The sequence below is a fragment of the Chroicocephalus ridibundus genome, chromosome 6 (assembly GCF_963924245.1).
Source record: "Chroicocephalus ridibundus chromosome 6, bChrRid1.1, whole genome shotgun sequence".
Taxonomy (NCBI): Eukaryota; Metazoa; Chordata; class Aves; order Charadriiformes; family Laridae; genus Chroicocephalus; species Chroicocephalus ridibundus.
Window position 1 is genome coordinate 58,628,704 of NC_086289.1, and position 18,519 is coordinate 58,647,222.

The 18,519-nt window shown below is 44.6% G+C and overlaps 1 protein-coding gene across 4 annotated transcripts; it reads right to left on the reverse strand.

Moving 5' to 3' along the window:
* Positions 1–1,979: 1,979 nt before the first annotated feature.
* RNF168 (ring finger protein 168) lies at positions 1,980–17,979 on the reverse strand. Of its 4 annotated transcripts, none has more exons than XM_063338708.1 (9): positions 12,945–13,975; positions 11,905–12,256; positions 11,269–11,417; positions 10,521–10,864; positions 9,591–9,667; positions 7,752–7,928; positions 6,162–6,286; positions 5,786–5,873; positions 1,980–5,115 (listed from the first exon to the last, which is right to left on the reverse strand). In XM_063338708.1, the coding sequence occupies exons 4-9, from the start codon at positions 10,819–10,821 to the stop codon at positions 4,048–4,050; spliced, it is 1,836 nt and encodes a 611-aa protein (XP_063194778.1). In that variant the 5' UTR covers positions 10,822–10,864; positions 11,269–11,417; positions 11,905–12,256; positions 12,945–13,975; the 3' UTR covers positions 1,980–4,047. The 4 variants fall into 4 exon arrangements, with proteins under 4 accessions (XP_063194778.1, XP_063194777.1, XP_063194774.1 ...); XM_063338704.1 differs by lacking the exon at positions 11,269–11,417 and adding an exon at positions 17,648–17,979 and having other exon boundaries at positions 1,981–5,115; positions 12,945–13,076; XM_063338706.1 differs by lacking the exon at positions 11,269–11,417 and adding an exon at positions 14,742–15,623 and having other exon boundaries at positions 1,981–5,115; positions 12,945–13,076.
* Between the last annotated feature and the right edge of the window lie 540 nt (positions 17,980–18,519).

The window sequence follows — 18,519 nt, forward strand, 5'->3', positions numbered from 1 at the left end:
CAGGCTGGAGTGTTCCAGAGCACCTTGTCATTAACAAAGTGTCAACCAAAGTGAGAGCGCACAGAAAGCAGAGCTTTCCTTAGAAGTTTTAAGACAATTTAAAAACTCGCTGCTGTGAAAACGAGTAGATCTGTACCCTCTCCTGCTCCTCTCCCTACCTCCCACCCCCACGCCAGCTTTGGCTCTTAGGGAGGTGACCAAGCCTGACAAAGTATTTGGGTTTTTCGGTACTTGTTTTTTTTTTTTCCCTGGCAGTTGGATGAGCTGAACTTGTTCACAAAGGGGACAAATAAGCCACTAGAGCCAGCTGAAGGCAGAAGGTGAGCTCACCCTTTTGAGCAGCACTGAACCGTTATATCAGCTCAGACAGATGAAAAGATGAACTCTTGCTTCACAAGCACCATTAAACCAGCTGATTTCACCTGCTTCAAAGCGCTCGTACCAATGGAAACAGAGTATTGGTGCAACCAAAATCTAGTCAGCAGTAGCCAAATTCCACCCTCCAACAAGAAAAATCCAAAAGGTTGGGCTGAAGAGGTGCCTGGTGAGGAATGTTATGCCATGCACGCAGTGCATGTGATCAGCTTTGAGATCCGACCTCGGATGAGGCTGCTGGACTGGCCTTCTGGTATAGGTTATAGGTTTTATATATTTTGCAGTTAAAGCTGTGTTTTAACTAATGATTGACTTTTTAGTCTTGTGGGTTTTTTTTCCATCCTGCTTTAAAAAATGACGGTTCTTATGTAAGAAGGTCATTCTTACACTGAAGACAAAACCCAGGAAGTTGGAAAAACACAAATAACCCCCAAATACTTTAACACACCTGCACATAAATATACACACATCAAACTACACTGCTGTACTTTGAAATGGGTAATTTCTGTAATGTTTGTAGTGATTTTCAGTGGAATCACAGCAGCAGGATTTGCTATTGATGGCAAGGAAGTGAGCCCATGTGAGACTGAAGAGTAAGATGCAAAAAGCCCCCACTCCTTACCCAACTTCTAACTGGGATTAGTTCAGTGCATTTCATAAACCTTATATGGAAGAGACACATAATCAACACGTTATAAGGAAAAGAAAGAATCCACAAAACAGCTTGTGGAGGGAAAGGGAATGAAACTGGTGTTAAATGCAGCGATCCCATATCCTGGGACATGGCTTCCCGTGCAGCTGAGCTAGTTACACATCGCCCATTGCTGCCTGAAAGGGAAATTCTCCCTTCTGCCTTGCCCTCTTCTGCCTCGATATGTCCCCTACCCCTTGAACACCTGGAATTAGATCGCGGAGAGTCCCCAAGTGCCAGAGCTGGCACAAGCGTAGGAGCCCTGCCATTGGCAGTGAGGTTTTAGAGCAGCTCCCAGCGTGTTGCCAAGGTGTCCTCAGATAAGACTGCATGATGCTGCTGAATTAGTGAGCTCTCACACCGCGTTTTTTAAACAAAACGTCTCCTATCTTATCACTAAATTTATGTTACTTAGTGTCAGGGACAGAGCTAGCCCCAAAGCAATGAGAGCAGTAAATTAAGTTTAACCCTAATGCAGTTAAAGGCTGCTAGGGGATATAGATGTCATTTCTAGCTCTTCAGAGTTTACGTGTATATTTAGGTGTATGACCACACATGCTTCCTTTTCTTTCTTTTTCACCCAGTATCTATCAAACATCAGGACCCCGTTGTAAAAGCAACTCCAAAGCCAGCACTGCTGTACTGGAGTATAATGATGATTGATCTGAGAAAAACACAGCAGTTAACCAGGGTCAGAATTTGTAACACACACAAGATTATTTCTTACTTATCAATGGCCAGCAGTTCAAAACACTTGTGATCCAGACTCTGTCAGTGCTAGACATTAAAAGCAGTGATAGCGGTCAGACGTTGAAACGCCTTGGGAGGGGTAAGGTACAGCAGGGAAACAAACTGTCTCCGACTGCAGACAGTTGCATCAGGCATAAATTTTGGCAGCCACTGGCTGCAGGGGTGACCTGTGTGGGAAGAGGCCAGGAACTGCCCTGCACCACTCCAAACCTGTTCCTAAACAGCCCGTTACACCAAAACAGCAATAAATCAGAGGAGCTTGTGCTCCCTCTGCTCAGGGATGCTTGAGAATGGGCAGCAGCCACTGGGAGACGCGATCTTAGAAGGAGGAGCTCCATCTTTTCAGTAAGTTAAAAATAATCCGATTTCAGAAACTGATTGTATAAGGAGGCTGAACAGACTTCAAAAGTAAACTCTTTCTGCTCAACTCTTTTGAAAACGGAGAGTTTACTTCTTACATGCTTATCATGACTGGAAAGGCTGAGTGTCACTAGCACAAAAGCAGTCACTATCTTTGTCTTAAAAAAACACTTTAATGAAGGCTTATACTTAAATGCCTGGGCAAGACAGAAAACAACCCAAACAAAGTTAAGGATTCAACAGAAACAGATTCTATACTGAAGGAAGGCTTCCAGCACAATGGTTAAGGCAGAAAAAGGAGAAGTCACCTGTTGTAACCTTCTCAAAAAGCGTCTTAAACTAGATCATTTATTTATGAGAAACCCACCATTAATAGAGAGGCAGGCAAAGAAAAAACCCCAAGTAATATTTTTGCCTTGGTGTGCTGTTCACGCTTTCAATAAAATGTCAGTTTGGTTTTTGGTTTTTTTCCCCAACTTAAAACAGCAGAAGATGCTGCTTTGAAGTATTTTGTTAACAAACGTCCCAGACCCAAGTTAAAGTCTACAGATAATCAACGAGGTTCAAAGAAAGTACACATTTAGAACATTTGCAAACTTTGGTGATTAGCACACGCACTTCAGCAACATAGATTGGTGCTTTGCTCTCTTTCAAGCACGGACAGTGGAAAAAAATATTACAAGCAAAGAAAGGCTAAAAGATGGTTTCGAAACAGCAGCAGATAAAACAATCTCGCAGGGATACTTCCTTTGCTGAGTAGCTGCTGGTCAACTCTTCACCAGCCTCAACTTCCTACAGGCCTCAGCTTCCTCCTGTGTCTAAACTGTAATTCTTTTGAATGCACTTAGTTTTAAACTCAACTGGAAGACAGCATTTGGTAGTGCCTCTAAAAATGGGGGAGGAGCCAGGCATGGAAGTTTTGTGAATCTTTAATTATAGTTACATCATCACTGACAACTCCAGTTTTCAGTTGCTTACCCCCTTTCGCTTTAACTTTCTCTATCATAACTGTCTTCTGGACTAACTATTTTTTTCTTATTATGTGTTCTTAACCATACTCAAACCAGTCTGAGTATGAAAATTAAATAGCACTAAATATAGGTAATATTATCGCACAATAATAAAGTTGCGGAACACTAGCAATAAGAAAACAAAAGTATCTTCTTCTTAACAAGAGTCAGATCCGCAGAAGTGACCTCTATGAACAGAGGTAAACACAAGCCCACAACTACTTATACTATTGGCATCTATGGAAGATCCTTGGCTTTGTCAGTGGGAGAATGACCTGGTTTTTCCCGCCTTTTCAAAGGAAGGGGTTAGTATATGAGAGGGAAAGAGCGTGTCTGCAAGACTGGCTGGCTGGTTATACTCTTGTTAACTGCGGTGCGAACAATGCAATGCAACAAACAACCTAAATTCCAATGACATGCTTCAATTTAAAAAACAGTGGCTGCACTGAGCGAAGCCTCAACCTTGCAGTTGGCAGACAACTGGAAACACAGACTCATCTTTTTGCTTGTTTCCTCCGTGGAATGTGCATCCTTGCTGTAAGAAAAGCTCCAAGTTCTCATATTAAGAGAAGACCACCAGTTATTTTTGTTTTTAAGCACTAACAGTATTCGCATTTAAAATCGTATAAATGCAAGTGCCAGAAAACAAGATGTAGTCAAGAGAAGACCAGCTAAATTCTTCTGAAGTCTTGGGGTGTATGTTATTAAAACTTCTTAGAATACACAACTTTGTGACCCAAAGTCATCCCCCTCAAAACCAACATCTTTAAAACTCTTTACAGGAAGCTTTAACTAACACAGCAGCAAGTGTTACCATGGTATTAATTCTCATTCCACCATGCGTCTGGTGGTTCTGTTGATCTACTCCACAACAGAGCTTTTAAACATCTGAAGGATCGTCTTTTGCTTATTCTTGGGTAGTGAACAAATATCATTTGCGTCACTGGTATTAACCACACAATTCAAAACTTTTCCTCCCTTGATGCTGGGCGACTTCATTCGGACTCTGGTAGGGGACTGCCAGTTTTCATTGCAAGAACCTTTCCGAGTTTTACGGTGATTTGTTTCAGCCTGGTTTTTTTGAGCCTTTGAGTCTTTTGCCATTTTAGGACTTCCCTTTCTCACAGGAGAGTCTTTCACAAACTGAGGTGGTTTGGTGCGAAGAAGGTACTCATCTGGAGAGCCCTTTTGTCGATTGAGTGTCCTTTCCTCCTTGTTGATCTGTTTTTGTAGCTGCAGAGCCAGAAGCCTGTCCTGCTCCTCTTGCATACGCCTTTCATAGAACTCCTGCTCAAAGGCTTTCTGCATTTGCAAGTTAAAATCATTTACCTGCTCCCCTTGGTCCTCTAAGCTTTCTGTGAATGTTCTTCTCCTCTTATCAAGCACACACAAGTCAACCGCTGCTTCGGCTGGTGGCTCCAGCAACCTTCTTTTTGGAGTCTCCTTAGTGTTCTGCAGTCTCTCTGGTTTCTCTTCATCTGAGTGTCCAGTCACCTTCGTGACATCAGATTTTACACTTTTTCTGTGAGACGTCACAGAATTTGTTGCTGACTGGATACGGGTGCAAGTTTCAGCAGAGATTTCGCAGTTTATGTTTTCTACATGTGTTAAACTGCCACTGTCTGACTCGATTCCATCATCTTCTCCTTTGGATCTGCAAAGAACTGTTCTAGACCCTTCCTCTTCTGCGATTCCATTAAGCTCATCTGGAACTTCGTCTCCTAGACAATTTGGTCCTGGTGTTTTTTCCTGCTTGACAGCACTGGTGACCCCTGAAGCTGAGGCACTGAAATAGTTCATGCATGATTCTAAAAATGAATCCTTAGCACTGGAATCTTTAATCACACTGGTCAGCTGTGGAGACAGTGTTGGCATTTCCACTTGCTCATCTTGCCACATGCAACTGCTGCATTCATTGCTATTGGTCTCCTGAAGAAGAGGGAGAGATCGCTAATAAAGTAAATTTATCAAAAGCCAATGGGTATGAACAAAATGCAAACCCCACTTCTCATAGCTGCACTGCTCATAACTAACCAGGGATAAAAACTTGGATTCTTCTCTTTTTTAAAAGAAAAAAAATACACAATTGTTTAATAATAATGAAAATATTTAAAACAACCTACAAAAGCACAGCTAAAGGACCGAAAACACAACTGCAGCATTCTCCTCTTATCAATGACTCGAATCAGGGTATTAGCCTGCTCGTTTTCTTTTGAAGCCTAACAGGAAAGATCAGACAGACAGACCAATGGAATGATGAAAACCAGAGTGCAACCTCCTCCAGTGAGCTCCAGAACCCTCATTTTAGTTTTATGCACCATTGGTTGCAACCCAGCATTCGCTGAAGACATTTAGGTATGGTACTTGTAAGGCCATACAAGGTAACTATCGAAATAAGCCATAGGTGTGCGCCTGTGGACTGTAAAGCATGGTTTCTTCCCGTGACACTTCGGGGAATCATGAAGGCAGTTCAAGAAGGGCAAGACAAACCGCCCAGCGCTGATGTGCAAGGGGAAGATATGATTGGCAATCCTATAGACAAGGGGAAAATAACCCATAATTAACCACCAGAGACTTATAACAACATGATTCTAGTTACCGCAGAGCCAGAATCGCGCGTTCCTCCTTTTGTTCTTCTAGGGAATGATGCTGACCCCAATGAACGATGAACCTTTGGAGACAGATACCTTAAAGGGGGGGAAAAAAAAAAAAAGTATAACTTTTTCAACTTTGTTTCTTGACTTGTCAGTCCTTTGCGCTAACCAAGATCTTCAGGTTCATTCTGAAGAGAAGAGCAAGTGGTTCCCTTCTCCTCCATGTTATCCTGTGAGGAGTTGTCACACTCAACAGTTTACATTTGCCCCAGACTATCCAGGGAAGTTGGGCTACAGGATTCCAAAGAAGCAAATGGAGCGGAGGGACACTATACCAAGAAACAGACCAATAATTACAAAAGAAAAACTCAAATTACTTACTTCTGAATGTCTCCAGAGTTGCTTGATTTGCTCTTCATCTTGCACAAATTAACTGGGCATGTTTCGGATGAGGGACTGCCTGCTGGTGAAGGACTGCTGAGCACACGTCCTTTGGAATCGTCATTCTTGGATGACAAGTAAAAGTAGCATCATGTAAAACAAGACACAACACAAATTGAAGAAAACCCGGAGAACTACTTTACCTCTGCTGCAGAATTAGTTACTTTTGCCCAAAGAATTCTAGAACCTGAAGTAATGGATAGTTATGGAATGAGAAATGTTACATGTTCTGAACGGTTTCCTGTATCTGGCATTAGGGGACAAGAGGTTTTGCTCAAATAAGCAGAGTTTCATCTTTAGGTCTACTACCAGGTAGCAAAACCCAACCAACCAAAACCCCAAAACAAAATAACAAAATAAACAAACAAAAAAAACCCCAAAACTTAAGTTAAACTTTCATCGTACATTCCCTTTTTTCAGTACAGGTTACAGACATCAATTTCTCACAATGAAGTATTTTTAAAATCATGGGTAAAGGAAGTATTCAGAAGAAAACCAATGTTTTAAAATGTTTCACAATGAAAACATCCAGTATGTTTCAAGTTCGTAATATACAAGAAGACGTATTTGGGGTATTTCACTGTCCTGGTTTGAGGTAAAACAGGACCAATTTTCTGATTTGCAATTTTACCTTTTAGCTGGGCCTCTTCCAACTGACTAAAATCTGAAATTAACAGCATATTGTTCAGAAACTGTCCACTCTCAGAGTGATAAGACCTGATCATACCAAGGAATGGTATGCACAGAGGCTCTTGCTTAGACTTATTGCTATAATGACCAAAGTCAGCTAACTTCGCTGCTTGCCCCGTTAGAGGGTCGGAAGCGGAGACGCATAGTGGGGTCCCACCTGCAGGGATTAGCAGACAGGACAGGTGACCCAAAACTGACCAACAGGGTATTCCATCCCATCTGCACCATGCTCAGTATAAAAGCTGAGGGATCAAAGGGGCGAGGCTGCTCTGGCTTGCTTTTTCTTCAATGGCCCATGTCTGAAGAGGACCCTGTCTGTTCGTCTGCCTTTGATCCCGATCCTAGCATTCCTGACTCTAGTTCCAGAATTCAGCTCCTGTCCATCGCCGACTCCAGTCTGGGACTTTCCCTGTGTCTGCTGGTGACACGATCGTCATCCTGGGAGCTGGATATGGTTTTGTATATACTGTATACTTTTTTTTCCTCTTTAATTTTTATTATTCTATTATTATTTACTATTTTCTTATTTATTATTATTTTCATTAAAGTAGTTTAGTTCTTTTCCTAAACTCGTAAATCTCCTTATCTCTTCCTCTCCTCTCTGAGGGCCATCTGTTGTTCTGATTGGCCACTCCGGCCAAAACCATAACATTCACCCTCCCACTGGTTCTTCAAAAATTAATAGTCAGTCAAGGATCGAAAAGTATTGGGGTTAATAATAGCTTCCAATCAAAATGAAAATAAATTTACATGATTAAAAATTTTAACTTTTGCTCTGAAAAGTCTAAGTTGTTTGCCCTATATCGACATTTTCTACTGCCCTCCTTGATCCTAACTCACCAGACTGTTACTCAGCTGCCAGGCCAACTCTTCATCCTGCTTCAGCTGTTTCTCCATCTCCCTCCGCCTCTCTTCTGCCAATCTGTGTTCCTCTTCCTCTTCTGCTAGAAGCCGTTGAATGTATTCCTCGCTTGCCTTGTTCTCCTCTTGTTCGTGTGCTCGCCTTTCTGCCTCCACCTAAAAAAGAATTTTTTAAATGCATCTGGTTAAGACTGTAGGAGCACGCTTTATGCCAGAACCTCTCAACTGACGGTCCTTAAAGGCGAACGATCTGCTATTCACAAAAACACTCTGCACACTTCAAAGCCAGTATTTAATTACACAGCTCTCCAAAGACATAACAATCAAACTGATACTATGCGTAGAGTCTTCAATGTGATATCAGTGACGTAACTTTTGGTTTCTGTAAGACTACACCGTTGGCCTTGCTAGCATGCAAGCTTCGATTCCTTTACTCGCCTTTTGAAAACATTAGTAACAAAATCTAAGACCTCCAAATACACAGATCTACAGAGAAACTCAAATTAAAATCCTTTATAAGGCTGGATGCCAGCTAGATGACAGCATTTGCTCAACCTGCTTATGTCATCGTAATCCCAGTATTAGCACAAGATGCCTAAAGGACAGCACACCTCTCTTCTCAGTCCTTCAGCTCTCCTGAAACAGGCAAAACCCCGAGCTGCAAACCAAGAATTTGAAATCTGCCTTCTTTATGGCAAACATCCGCTCATGGTAAATCAGTTATCAGTAACTCCACAAGTACTTCAAGAATGAATAAAGCTTTCTTAACTAGGTAATGGGATTTGGAAATTTCCTTTAGAGAAGAGCGTCAAGCTGTAATACTGCACAACCTATATTAAGTCTGAGTTTCATGTATTGATGTCTTATGATTGGCACCAGACACCATTACACATTTCACCGGCACCGTCTCCATCAACCTTTGATACTATTGCTGCCAATCAGACTTATCCCATAGCTACCATAAAAGAGAATCCCCCAGTCCTCCGCTTCACGTACCCCCCCTGCTCTTGTAACAACCAGCAATGGGGCTGCCAGGGAAAGGAGCACTCTGATACCGCTTCCAACTACAATGCTTACTAGTACTGTGTCTGAATTAGAGGAAGGAGGACCCTTTAGATCCTTAGACAAATGCTAAGATTTCTTGAAAATCTTTTCTGATTTTCAAATGAACCCAGATGACACAGGGAGTGAACAACGCTGTATGTTCATTACCCAAGTCCACCTAATTGTGGTATGGTACTTAGGGAGGGAAACCAAAAAGGCAAGTACAAGCCCAAAGCCAAAACAATTCCAAATTTTTCTATTTCCTAGTCTGAAATATTTTCCATGCATCTGAGGACCTAAAAAAGGCATTTTAGTCTGTGGGCAGGGACGTAGAGAGCGAAAGGGTGACTCTTTACCCCTAAAAGAACTCTTCTGCAGAGTTTTGGGAAATGGGAGGTATTGGCTAGCGGGGACCCACCTGGGCCTTCTGCTGTGTCTCTGTGCGTTTCCTAGCCTGCCAAGCACACCCAGTTGAAGGACAACAAGACAGCACACGTTACTGAACCGACTGAGAGAGTGGGGTAGCAGCTATAGGTCAACTCGCACAAGAAAGCTTGAGAAACATCACCTCACATCAAACTCAAGGAAGTCTCTCCTCTTCCATAAAGGATAAAAATTTAATTCCCGCCTCAGGAACAACCAGTTTGTTCTTGCAGCAATAATGTCCTTTTCAGTATCTTTCTTTTTAATTAAATAACATTACAGCTGTTTGTGGGAACAATTAAATAACTAGATATAAAGCATTTATGCATTTAACTATACTTTTAGACTTACCTTGCTAATCTCTGCTTCATATTCCTGCCTCAGTTCCCCAGGCTTGCTCAGCTGGTGTTGTGGATGAGGGACACAGACTAAATGCGGGGAAGGAAACAACAGAAGTGAGGAACAAAGCGAGACGACAGTCAACAACGAAAGATTTTAACAAAAAATCACCTCCATACCACGTCACAGAAATGATTTGACTCAAGTGCTACAGAAAAAAACCCACTTTGCATTACAAAGGAACAAAATAAAAAAGGACTGTGTGAGTGGCAAGAACAGTCAGTGTTTTCCAAGCACTGCATGTAAAGCAAAATAAATATGCTGGCCATAACTTTACATCTTTTGCTTTTTGCAACTAAAAAGACTTCAAAATACTGCAAGTGGAACAACATGTCATACAGCCAACCTACCAATTAGCCTCCCCCAATGGAGCTGACAGCATAATAAAACCCAAAACCCTTCAAAGAGTTAATCACATTTCACTTCCTCTTCTCTGACACCACAATTTTAGGCTCGGAGACTCCTGCATAGACTGAAGCCCTGGAATTTCTAACCAAACTGATTAACGGCAGTTAATCAACAGCAGTTTAACCCCTTCACTTACTTGATAGTGATAAACACAAACACCCAAATACGGCACTTACAGATTTCACAGCTGAGGTTGTACCAGTAAGGACAGGCAGCCATACACTGATTGTGCCAAACGCATGAGCAAATACCCACCTAAATGATCAGACAATATAACCTACTCTCTGTACCACGAACCAAAAAGGCCATTTCCCTGCCTTCCAAGCCCCTTTCAGAGGTGAGCTCTGACACCGCATTCTCTAGCGGTAACGCAGCCTGTCCATGCAGTTTCTTATTTCACAACATCCAAAGTCCACCAACGGTAATTACTTTGGTAAAACAGCGACATCCCAGGACAAGTGACATTTTACTTACTTTCCTCTTCCAAATCCTGTCCGTTAATCCTACGCTCACATTCCTTCGGGTACTTCTTCTGAATCTTTTCCCAGAGTTCCCAGTTGATAAGAGTATTTCTGCGGGCATTATATCGTGCCCAGGAAGAGACTCGACGCCGACAAAAAGGGCAACAAAGACTGGCCTTTTCAACGGTCAGCTGGAAACAAGAATTACAGAGGGTATGGTTGCACGGCAGAGTCACAGGCTCCACAAAGATCTCCATGCAAATTTGGCAGAGGCAGTCAGACAAGGAGAGCGGAGCCTCCGATTTCTTCGACATGCTGACTCGAAGTAGAGAAGCAACACTAGTACAACATCAGTACCTGAAAGCAAAAAGAAACATGGCCTTTATTTCCCGTGATGAATCCAAAAGAAAACAGAAAACGCTCAGTTTTACAGCTACTTTATGAAAACACTAGCGGGTTTAAGAAATCTGCTTAAGTGGTTACTTCCCCTCACAATCTGAGATTCTCAGCTTTCAGAGGAAGACCCGGGTCTTTCCAGAAGCCATGGAGAAACTGTAGCAGGTTTTCCTGCTGCAGTTTCCAGTGAGCTGTAGCAGTTGCTTTGGGGACAGCAAGGAGGTGGTAAGGAGGAGGGGGAAAGGCAAGGTCTTCTGTCATTCTCTCTGCTAGCGATAAGCTACGCTCACGTTTGGTGGATACATTATCACAGGTCCCTTAACCTTCCCTCCAGTCAGTTCAGTTTAAGTCAACTCAGCCTTAACCTTCCATTCCGTCAATTTTTCAGTACACGCGCGTCCTTCAGAAGACGCTTCTGGTACAGACTTGGTTCCAGCCTGCTCTGAAGGTGAAACACAACATCCCTGTGCATCAGAGGAGGGGAGGCTCCTCCTCGTTCAGTCATTCGCTTAAGCTGGGACCAAAAAGTTAAAACATTTTTTGTTAACGTAAGCAAAGAACTAACCAACGCAGTCAACACTTCAGCATCTTCTTGTCCAGCTTAAAATGGTGGGCTCATCTAGACATTCTCTCACCCACCCTCCTCCACTTGGCCAAAAAATACTGTGGAACAGAAAATAAAAATAAAAGGCACATACAGCAAAAAGGATAAAAATCCTGGGTTTTTAAGCTACGGGAACTTAAGAAAGCTCTTAGAAGCTTCCCAACAGCCCGGTTCACAACGACAGGCCGTCCTGAGAGAAAGGCTGCCATTTCAAGCCACGCAGGAACTCGACATGGAGACAAATATACTCGAAGTTGGGTTTTATTGTTTCTGCTCTCCCTTTGTTAGATAAAACAAACCCTTAATTTATTTATTTTTTTTAAAGGCTGCTAGTTAACACGGAAACACCCCGTTTTGCAGGCGGTTTGCTAAAAATACCGGCTAAACCCGTGCATACCTGTTCCGGCCCGATTTCCCTCGCAGCCGGACCGAGCCCGGGGACGCGGGGCCCGGGCAGCCGCTCACGGCTCTGGGAGGCCGCTCCGCCGCCGCGGGGAGAGGCCGGGCCCCCCTCCCGCCCCAGCCCCGCACACCCCCGGTCCCCGAGCGCTCAGAGCACGGAGCCGGCACCCAGCGAGCTGCAGCTCGGCGGCGGGGGCGCGGCGGCCCCCGGGCCCGGCGGCAGGCAGGGCCGCAGCCTCCCGCAATGGCGGCCGCCCTGGCGCTGCCCGCCCGCTCCGCCCCGTCTCTCGCCGGCGCGCCGCTCCCGCCGCCCGACCGCTCGCTGCTCCTCCTCCTCCGAGCCGAGCCTGCCGGGAGACAGAGAGCGGGGGCCCTCAGGCGGGCAGGCCAGGGGAAGGCAGGCCGAAGCCGCGGGAAGGCCGGTTGGCCGGCCCGCGCGCCCGCCCAGCCGCTTCACCCAGCCCCCGCCGTCACGGCCTCCGCCTCCCCCCGGCTCTGCGGTTCTGCCGTCTCAACGGTATTTCAGCCATAAATATTTACCGACGGGACCTGCCGAAAGGCGGCCTGGCAACAGGCCTGGCTAGAGCCCTTTTCTCCCCGTGTGCGGAAAGAAGGGCTGCTGCCGAAACTCTCAGTCAGAAGAGGGAAAGGCTATCAATATGTCCTAGCCTGAGTGCTAAAAATGTGCATCTTCGGGCCTCATTTAATCAGGGAAAGTAATCATAGTGTTAGCGAGTTGGGGTTTATTTTTCCTTCGCTTACTGTGGGGCGGAGTTACCCAAACAGGCTTGACGTCCATGGGATCCTGGAAGCGGCACGGCTGGTTTTAAACCGCATATATATGTCCTGGGCTGTGCGGTTGGCTTTGTCTTTCAAAGAGACGACTACCAAAGGAACCGTACTTTTTCCCTGCGTCGCCCATTTCTGCAGTGAATGGGTCGGCAGGGGCTGTACGCCTGGTGGGTTCCACCCGCGGTCACACCAGTGTCACCTGCATGTGAGGACGGGGACCGACCTGTCCCTCCCCGTGCTCACCTCCACGGGACCTCCTGGCCCGTCTCCTCCTCCAGGATTTCCTCCTGCAGCTTGAACTTCTGCGCCAGTGTCTCCAGGCTGGAGTCCAGGGCTGTGAACCGAGCCTCCACAGCTTGCAGCTTGGTTTCCACTCTGACGGATGGAAAACAAGGACATTTCATAAGGACTTGGGCACTGACCAGTGCCGTGATGGTGGGTGACACTTACTTTGTGCTGTGACCAGCTCCAGACCCCGTTCTGAGGCTCCTCCCAAGCTGTGTGGGAACATACACCACTAGAAATTAAGTTGTTTGGACACGGGCCAGGGCTTTTGGCCCTTCCCTGGTGCAGAGGTCATATAACTTGTAAATACAGATGCAAGATTCGTAATTTGATAAGTGTGCAGGTCTCAAGCATTTGCCACGTGAGTGGTGCATTTTTTTTTTTCTTTGATGCATTTTGAGGTGATTTTTTGTGCTTTTACTTGTACTATCGTGATTTTTTGAACCATTTTCACTGTGAGGGTGGTGAGCCCCTGGCCCGGATTGCCCACAGAAGCTGTGGCTGCCCCATCCCTGGAGGGGTTCAAGGCCAGGTTGGACGGGGCTTGGAGCAGCCTGGGCTGGTGGGAGGTGTCCCTGCCCAGGGCAGGGGGGTGGACCTGGATGATCTTTAAGGTCCCTTCCAACCCAGACCATTCTATGATTTTCATTTGGCAATGACCAGAACTTCTCATTCTTCCTCAGATTAAAAACTATGCAAATAAGAAACAAGACACCCACGGTGTTTCTTTTCTCCCATCAGCTCATCCTGCTCTGGTTTTCCCTTTTATAGGACTGTCCTTCCACAGAACAACCATGTGATAAGAAGACCTTAGTGAAACAGCAATAAGAAAACTGCTTCGTAGCTGGTATTTATTAGCTGCTTTTTCATTACTTAGCATCTGTTGCATTCTTCCTTATTAAAAAAAAAAAAAGGCAGAAAAAAGGTGCATCTTTGTACTCTCTTAAATTATGATCCTAAAGACGAGTTCTTGAGTTTGAGCTACTCCACTCACTTTGCTTAAGAAGACTGCCTGGTTTAAAAGAACTTGCTGTGTTTAGGGATGATGTATGAGGGAATGCAAGTATTTATGCTTTGTACCTATTTGCCGCGCTTTATTCCACGAGTAGGGTATGCTGGGCCTCTGTCCTTCGGGGGTGATTTTCCTAAAGATAGTTTTCTTTAAGTTTGCCTCAGTGAACTGTTCTTGAAAATCCTGAGGAACCCCAAAGTATCAAAATATGAATCATTCAAAGTTCATTCCTAAACACCAAACAAATACCTTGGGACTATGTAATTGACAAGCGATTTACTAGCAGAGCGTCAGCTACTCCTTGTAGACTTTTGTGATTTTTCCTTGCATTTTACTGGCAGAACTTCAGGCTGTATCAGTTAAATGAAAACTGTGCCATCGCTAAATTTTATTATGGGCAAGACCCTACATTTTTTTCTTTAGCCTCTCTTTCTTCATCCCCAGTTTGCTCCACTGCTGCTGTTACTATCATTATTGTATTGTTTTAATGCGTAGGGAATTGCATTCTGAATTGTGACCTCCTTGGGTTAAACACTGTATTAAGGTCTTTACCTTCTTTGTTGTGGTCCTGTCTCGTTTATCTTTGGCTGAACCTTTTTATAAGGACAAAATCCACAGTAGCTTTCAGGTGATGACATTAAAAAGAAAATTAAAAAAAAAACCAAAACCACTGCAGAGAAAAACCCCTCCAAACAACCAGAGGTTAACTTTAGATTGTATAAACAGCAGATTAAATAATTTACCAATAGTTTTCCCTTCTTTCACGCATACTCCGTGGTATTTTAAAGCGTACTGTTTTTAGAGAAGGACCAAGCACGACATTGCTTCGCTAACAGTAGCTGCTCCCTCTACCTGCCTTCCTCTTCTGCTTTGGGTACTGCCTGCAGCGGACCTGAACGAGGAGAAAATAAAAAGGCATCATCAGTGGCGTATTTTTCTAAGTCTCCCTGACCTTAATTCATTGTCTGCCTGGCAGCTTGTGCAGATCCTCGTCTGACGATTTTCTGGTGTTTCCTGAGGCTAGGAGACTTCCTCTGCCATCGCATGAAAGCTGCGGACATCCTGAGCTTAACTTTGGTAGCACTTCTCTTGCTTCAAAGCAAGATTTTGATTTCTCAGAGCCTCCTGTCTCCTGCTGGGACTTTGAAACTGGGCATAATTGTTCCTGGGTGGTCGTCCCTCATGTTGCACATCATCCCTGGACTGTTGGAGGGGGGGGCGAGTTGCCCTTTTAAGTATACTTATGTGCGCATGCTTACCATGAGAATTTTAGGAGTAAAACAGAAGTTTAGTTGGAAAAATTGAGCTTGTGTGATGTAGAAATGCAGATAGTTCAGAGGAATTGGGCGAGCGGGAATGTCATAACAGGATTGAGTCTGTCAATACAGCAAGCGTGCGAGCTGAGCTGAGGTGGGTCCGTATTTGCTGTAAATACGTTTCAGATCCACTCCACAGCTCTAGCTGCGCAAGCAGAGAACAGCAACCATCAGGGTGACGCAATGTGGTAGCGCAGAAACCCCAACTGGAAAAGTTTTAGGAATGATATGGTGCAAGCGCTCTTTGAGAGAGAGGGGGGAATCCTCAGAAAATGAGTATATTCTGCAAGGTTTGCCGGGAGAGATTTGCCTGTGAATTGCTCCCTGATTGCAGCTTTTTATCAGGGTAAATAAGCTTCCTAATGGCCCGTTTTTGCGAGCTTGCTCCTCTACAAATAACAGTAAAGTTATCAAAGATCTCATCATTAACGCCACTGTCAGTGCTGTAGTTGTTTTTCAGCAGCCAGTGCTTTAGTATTTGACCAATTTTGTCTTTCCAGCACTTTTTTGATATGGGGTATATTTCTCGTCTGTAAATTACTCTTGTGTATTTTTAAGCAACTGTAGGAAACGTTTCAGCATTTGCTAATTTGGGTTCTAAAAAGGCCTGTTCGGTTACACAATGGTACGACTGATCTCCATAACTGATCTTCTACAGCTTTTAGTAACTTGTGATAGAATCTGTGCTGCTGTCTCTTGAGCAGAATTCTGAATGAAACAAGGAAGAACGGATTAAACCTCCCGCTTCCATTTCAGTCACAACCTCTAAGCACTGTCTCCTGTAATGGAAGTGAAGTCCCTGTTGAGTTGGTGACCTCTAACATCTGTCTGGTGTATGCACAAACCACATCCCCATTCTTGACCAGAAAGCTTTTAAAGTCTTCTCTTCTTGTTAGCATACAGAACGTACTTGTATGGTTTGCAGTAAGAGATCTAGCACTGCCCCTTTTCTGAAAGCGTGGTTGTATGCGTAACCTTATTTCTGCTGCTCAGGCATTTACAGAAAATTATATTTTTCATGACTTTAGAGCTGTCACATTGGTTTTATTTTCCAGGCCGATGCAGAGCCCCACACTTCTCCACAGCGCTCCCTGTACGCTCACTGCACGGGACTCGTAAGACACACACTTCTTCTATCAATTTCCCACACGCTTCATTTTCACTTTTTCTTTCAGGAGTGGTTTCCGTGTTTCTGTTTCTCTCCCTGGCCAGGTCTCCAGTATCTTTTTTTGCGGTTGCTGCTGTGTGAATCAGGAGTGATAAAGGCTGCTGGTGAGCAATGTTTGTATCTTGACCAGAGGAGCAGGCTCTTACCAAGTCTGTCAGCTGGTGTTAGTCTGGAATCATTAATTTCATAAATAGAAGCACTGCACTTCATCAGTTGGGATACTCTCGATAGACAGTCATCATTTTTACTACAGATAAACCAGAGTTATACAGATGACACCGAAGTTGACTTGAAAATTTCTTGCCATATCATTTGCACGGGATCTTTAAAAGTAATGTATGAAAATTCATACATGAAGATCCGCTGGGAGGGAACACTGTCTCGCCTGTCTCTAACTGTGGAGAATTTCAGACCCTTTTTTCATCCCTTCTTCCTGAAGAGCCGTGCTCATGGCTTACATCTGATCCCGCGGTTGTTGTCTGCCCAGCTGGTTAGAGACACCATCTACTGCTGTCGCACTGCAGCTGAACACGTGGACTGGTGCCAGCCGGGGCAGCTTGGGCCAGATTGTTTTACATGAAGCCAATGAACCTGTCTGTCAAGCGTTCCTCTTCCGAGGACAGGCGTTGAAAACGGAAGGTGAATCAGCGTCACGTATGTCCCAATTCCCCAGCGACAGTGATTTTCTTTCTTTAAACTGAGAAGAAATGTCCGTTCTCAGGTAAGATAACCACTGACTTCCTGTCTTTGAACCCTTTGGACTCTGAGGCATTTTCCCAAATTCAGAAGTTTGTTCCAAACCTCCCATTTACAGAGCATGAAGCCGAATTCCCCATTACCCATAATCTCCCAGCAACACTTGACGCAGCAACAGCCCTTTGCTGAATTGCACAAATCCTGCAGCAAACCCCGAGGTTTGCAGGCTGGCCAGAACGGTGGCTCTGCCCCCCTGCCCTCCCCAGCGAGTCAAGGAGAAAGAGAAGATTGCTCACGAACCCTTCCCGTATACACACAACATGTATTTACATCCTATTATCCATGAGAATCTCCAAGGAAGCACAGGTTTGTTGCGCTGACAGTCTCGTCTCCTGTCCCCTGCCCCAGTCCCCTACGCCCTCGCCCTTCCCTGTCCCTTGGTGCAGCGCGAGCACAACGCTTCAGTCACCTGTTCAGCCTCTCCTTCAGGACGTGCAGAGAGATGCCGGCTTTAGCCATCTTCCAGAACACCCAGAGAAGAAATAAACACCACAGTGGGCTTGATCCTCCCTCCTGGAGCAGGCAGCAACACCAGGGACGGGGGATCCGACTCCTGCTGGAGGCTGTTTGTAGCGAGGCTTTTTATAGACTGTATATCCAAATATAGGTCATAGATGCACGGACACATGCTCATGAACATCTCCCGTACTGAACTACGCATCCGGACCGCTTCCTCAGACCCACCGATCCCGTTTTCATAGACAAAATCAATTTAGAGGTGACACAAAAGGGCCTACCCACGCTATTCTGCTTTTTTTTGCTGTGTTTTGGCTTCATTTTGCTGTCATGCCCACCACTTCATGTCTTGGGCCAAAGTCTCCTGCTGTTAAAGGCTGTACAAGCAGATTGCTTTTCTGCCCTTTTATTTTTTTTTCCCTGTTTAAAAGGGATGATCAGATTTGGATGAGAACGAGCCCTATTTGGTTGCAGGGAGCTGCTTTGAGGATGAAGGATAGCTAAACCAAGATGGCTGGAATCTCTTCTGTAAAGGATGGAGAGCCAGCACAACTGGCTAATGATTTTCAGGAGCTGGGTATGCAAAAAAAAGGAGCTCGAATTTTTTCCATCAAAAAGAAAAAAAAAAAGAAGGCAGATAGATAGATAGATAATGTGTGTCTGGTAACAGCACAGCTAGTGAAACAAGGCAGCACAAACCCCACACCGGCGAAGCAGGTCTTCAGCCAGCTCCAGGCGTTCAGTTTTGTGAAAGGTTAAGGACAACCTGAGAAAAAAAACACTTTTTTTTTTTTTTTATTTATTTGCCCAATCCATGGGAAATCC

Excerpts from the sequence above, each read along its gene's own strand:
- RNF168 (XM_063338707.1), bottom strand. The coding sequence starts at position 10,821 with ATGTCGAAGAAATCGGAGGCTCCGCTCTCCTTGTCTGACTGCCTCTGC. Across the intron at positions 9,668-10,520 it reads ACAGGATTTGGAAGAGGAAA|TCTGTGTCCCTCATCCACAA; the intron begins GTAAGTAAAATG and ends CCCCGCATTTAG. Across the intron at positions 5,116-5,785 it reads CGCGCGATTCTGGCTCTGCG|GAGACCAATAGCAATGAATG; the intron begins GTAACTAGAATC and ends CCTCTTCTTCAG.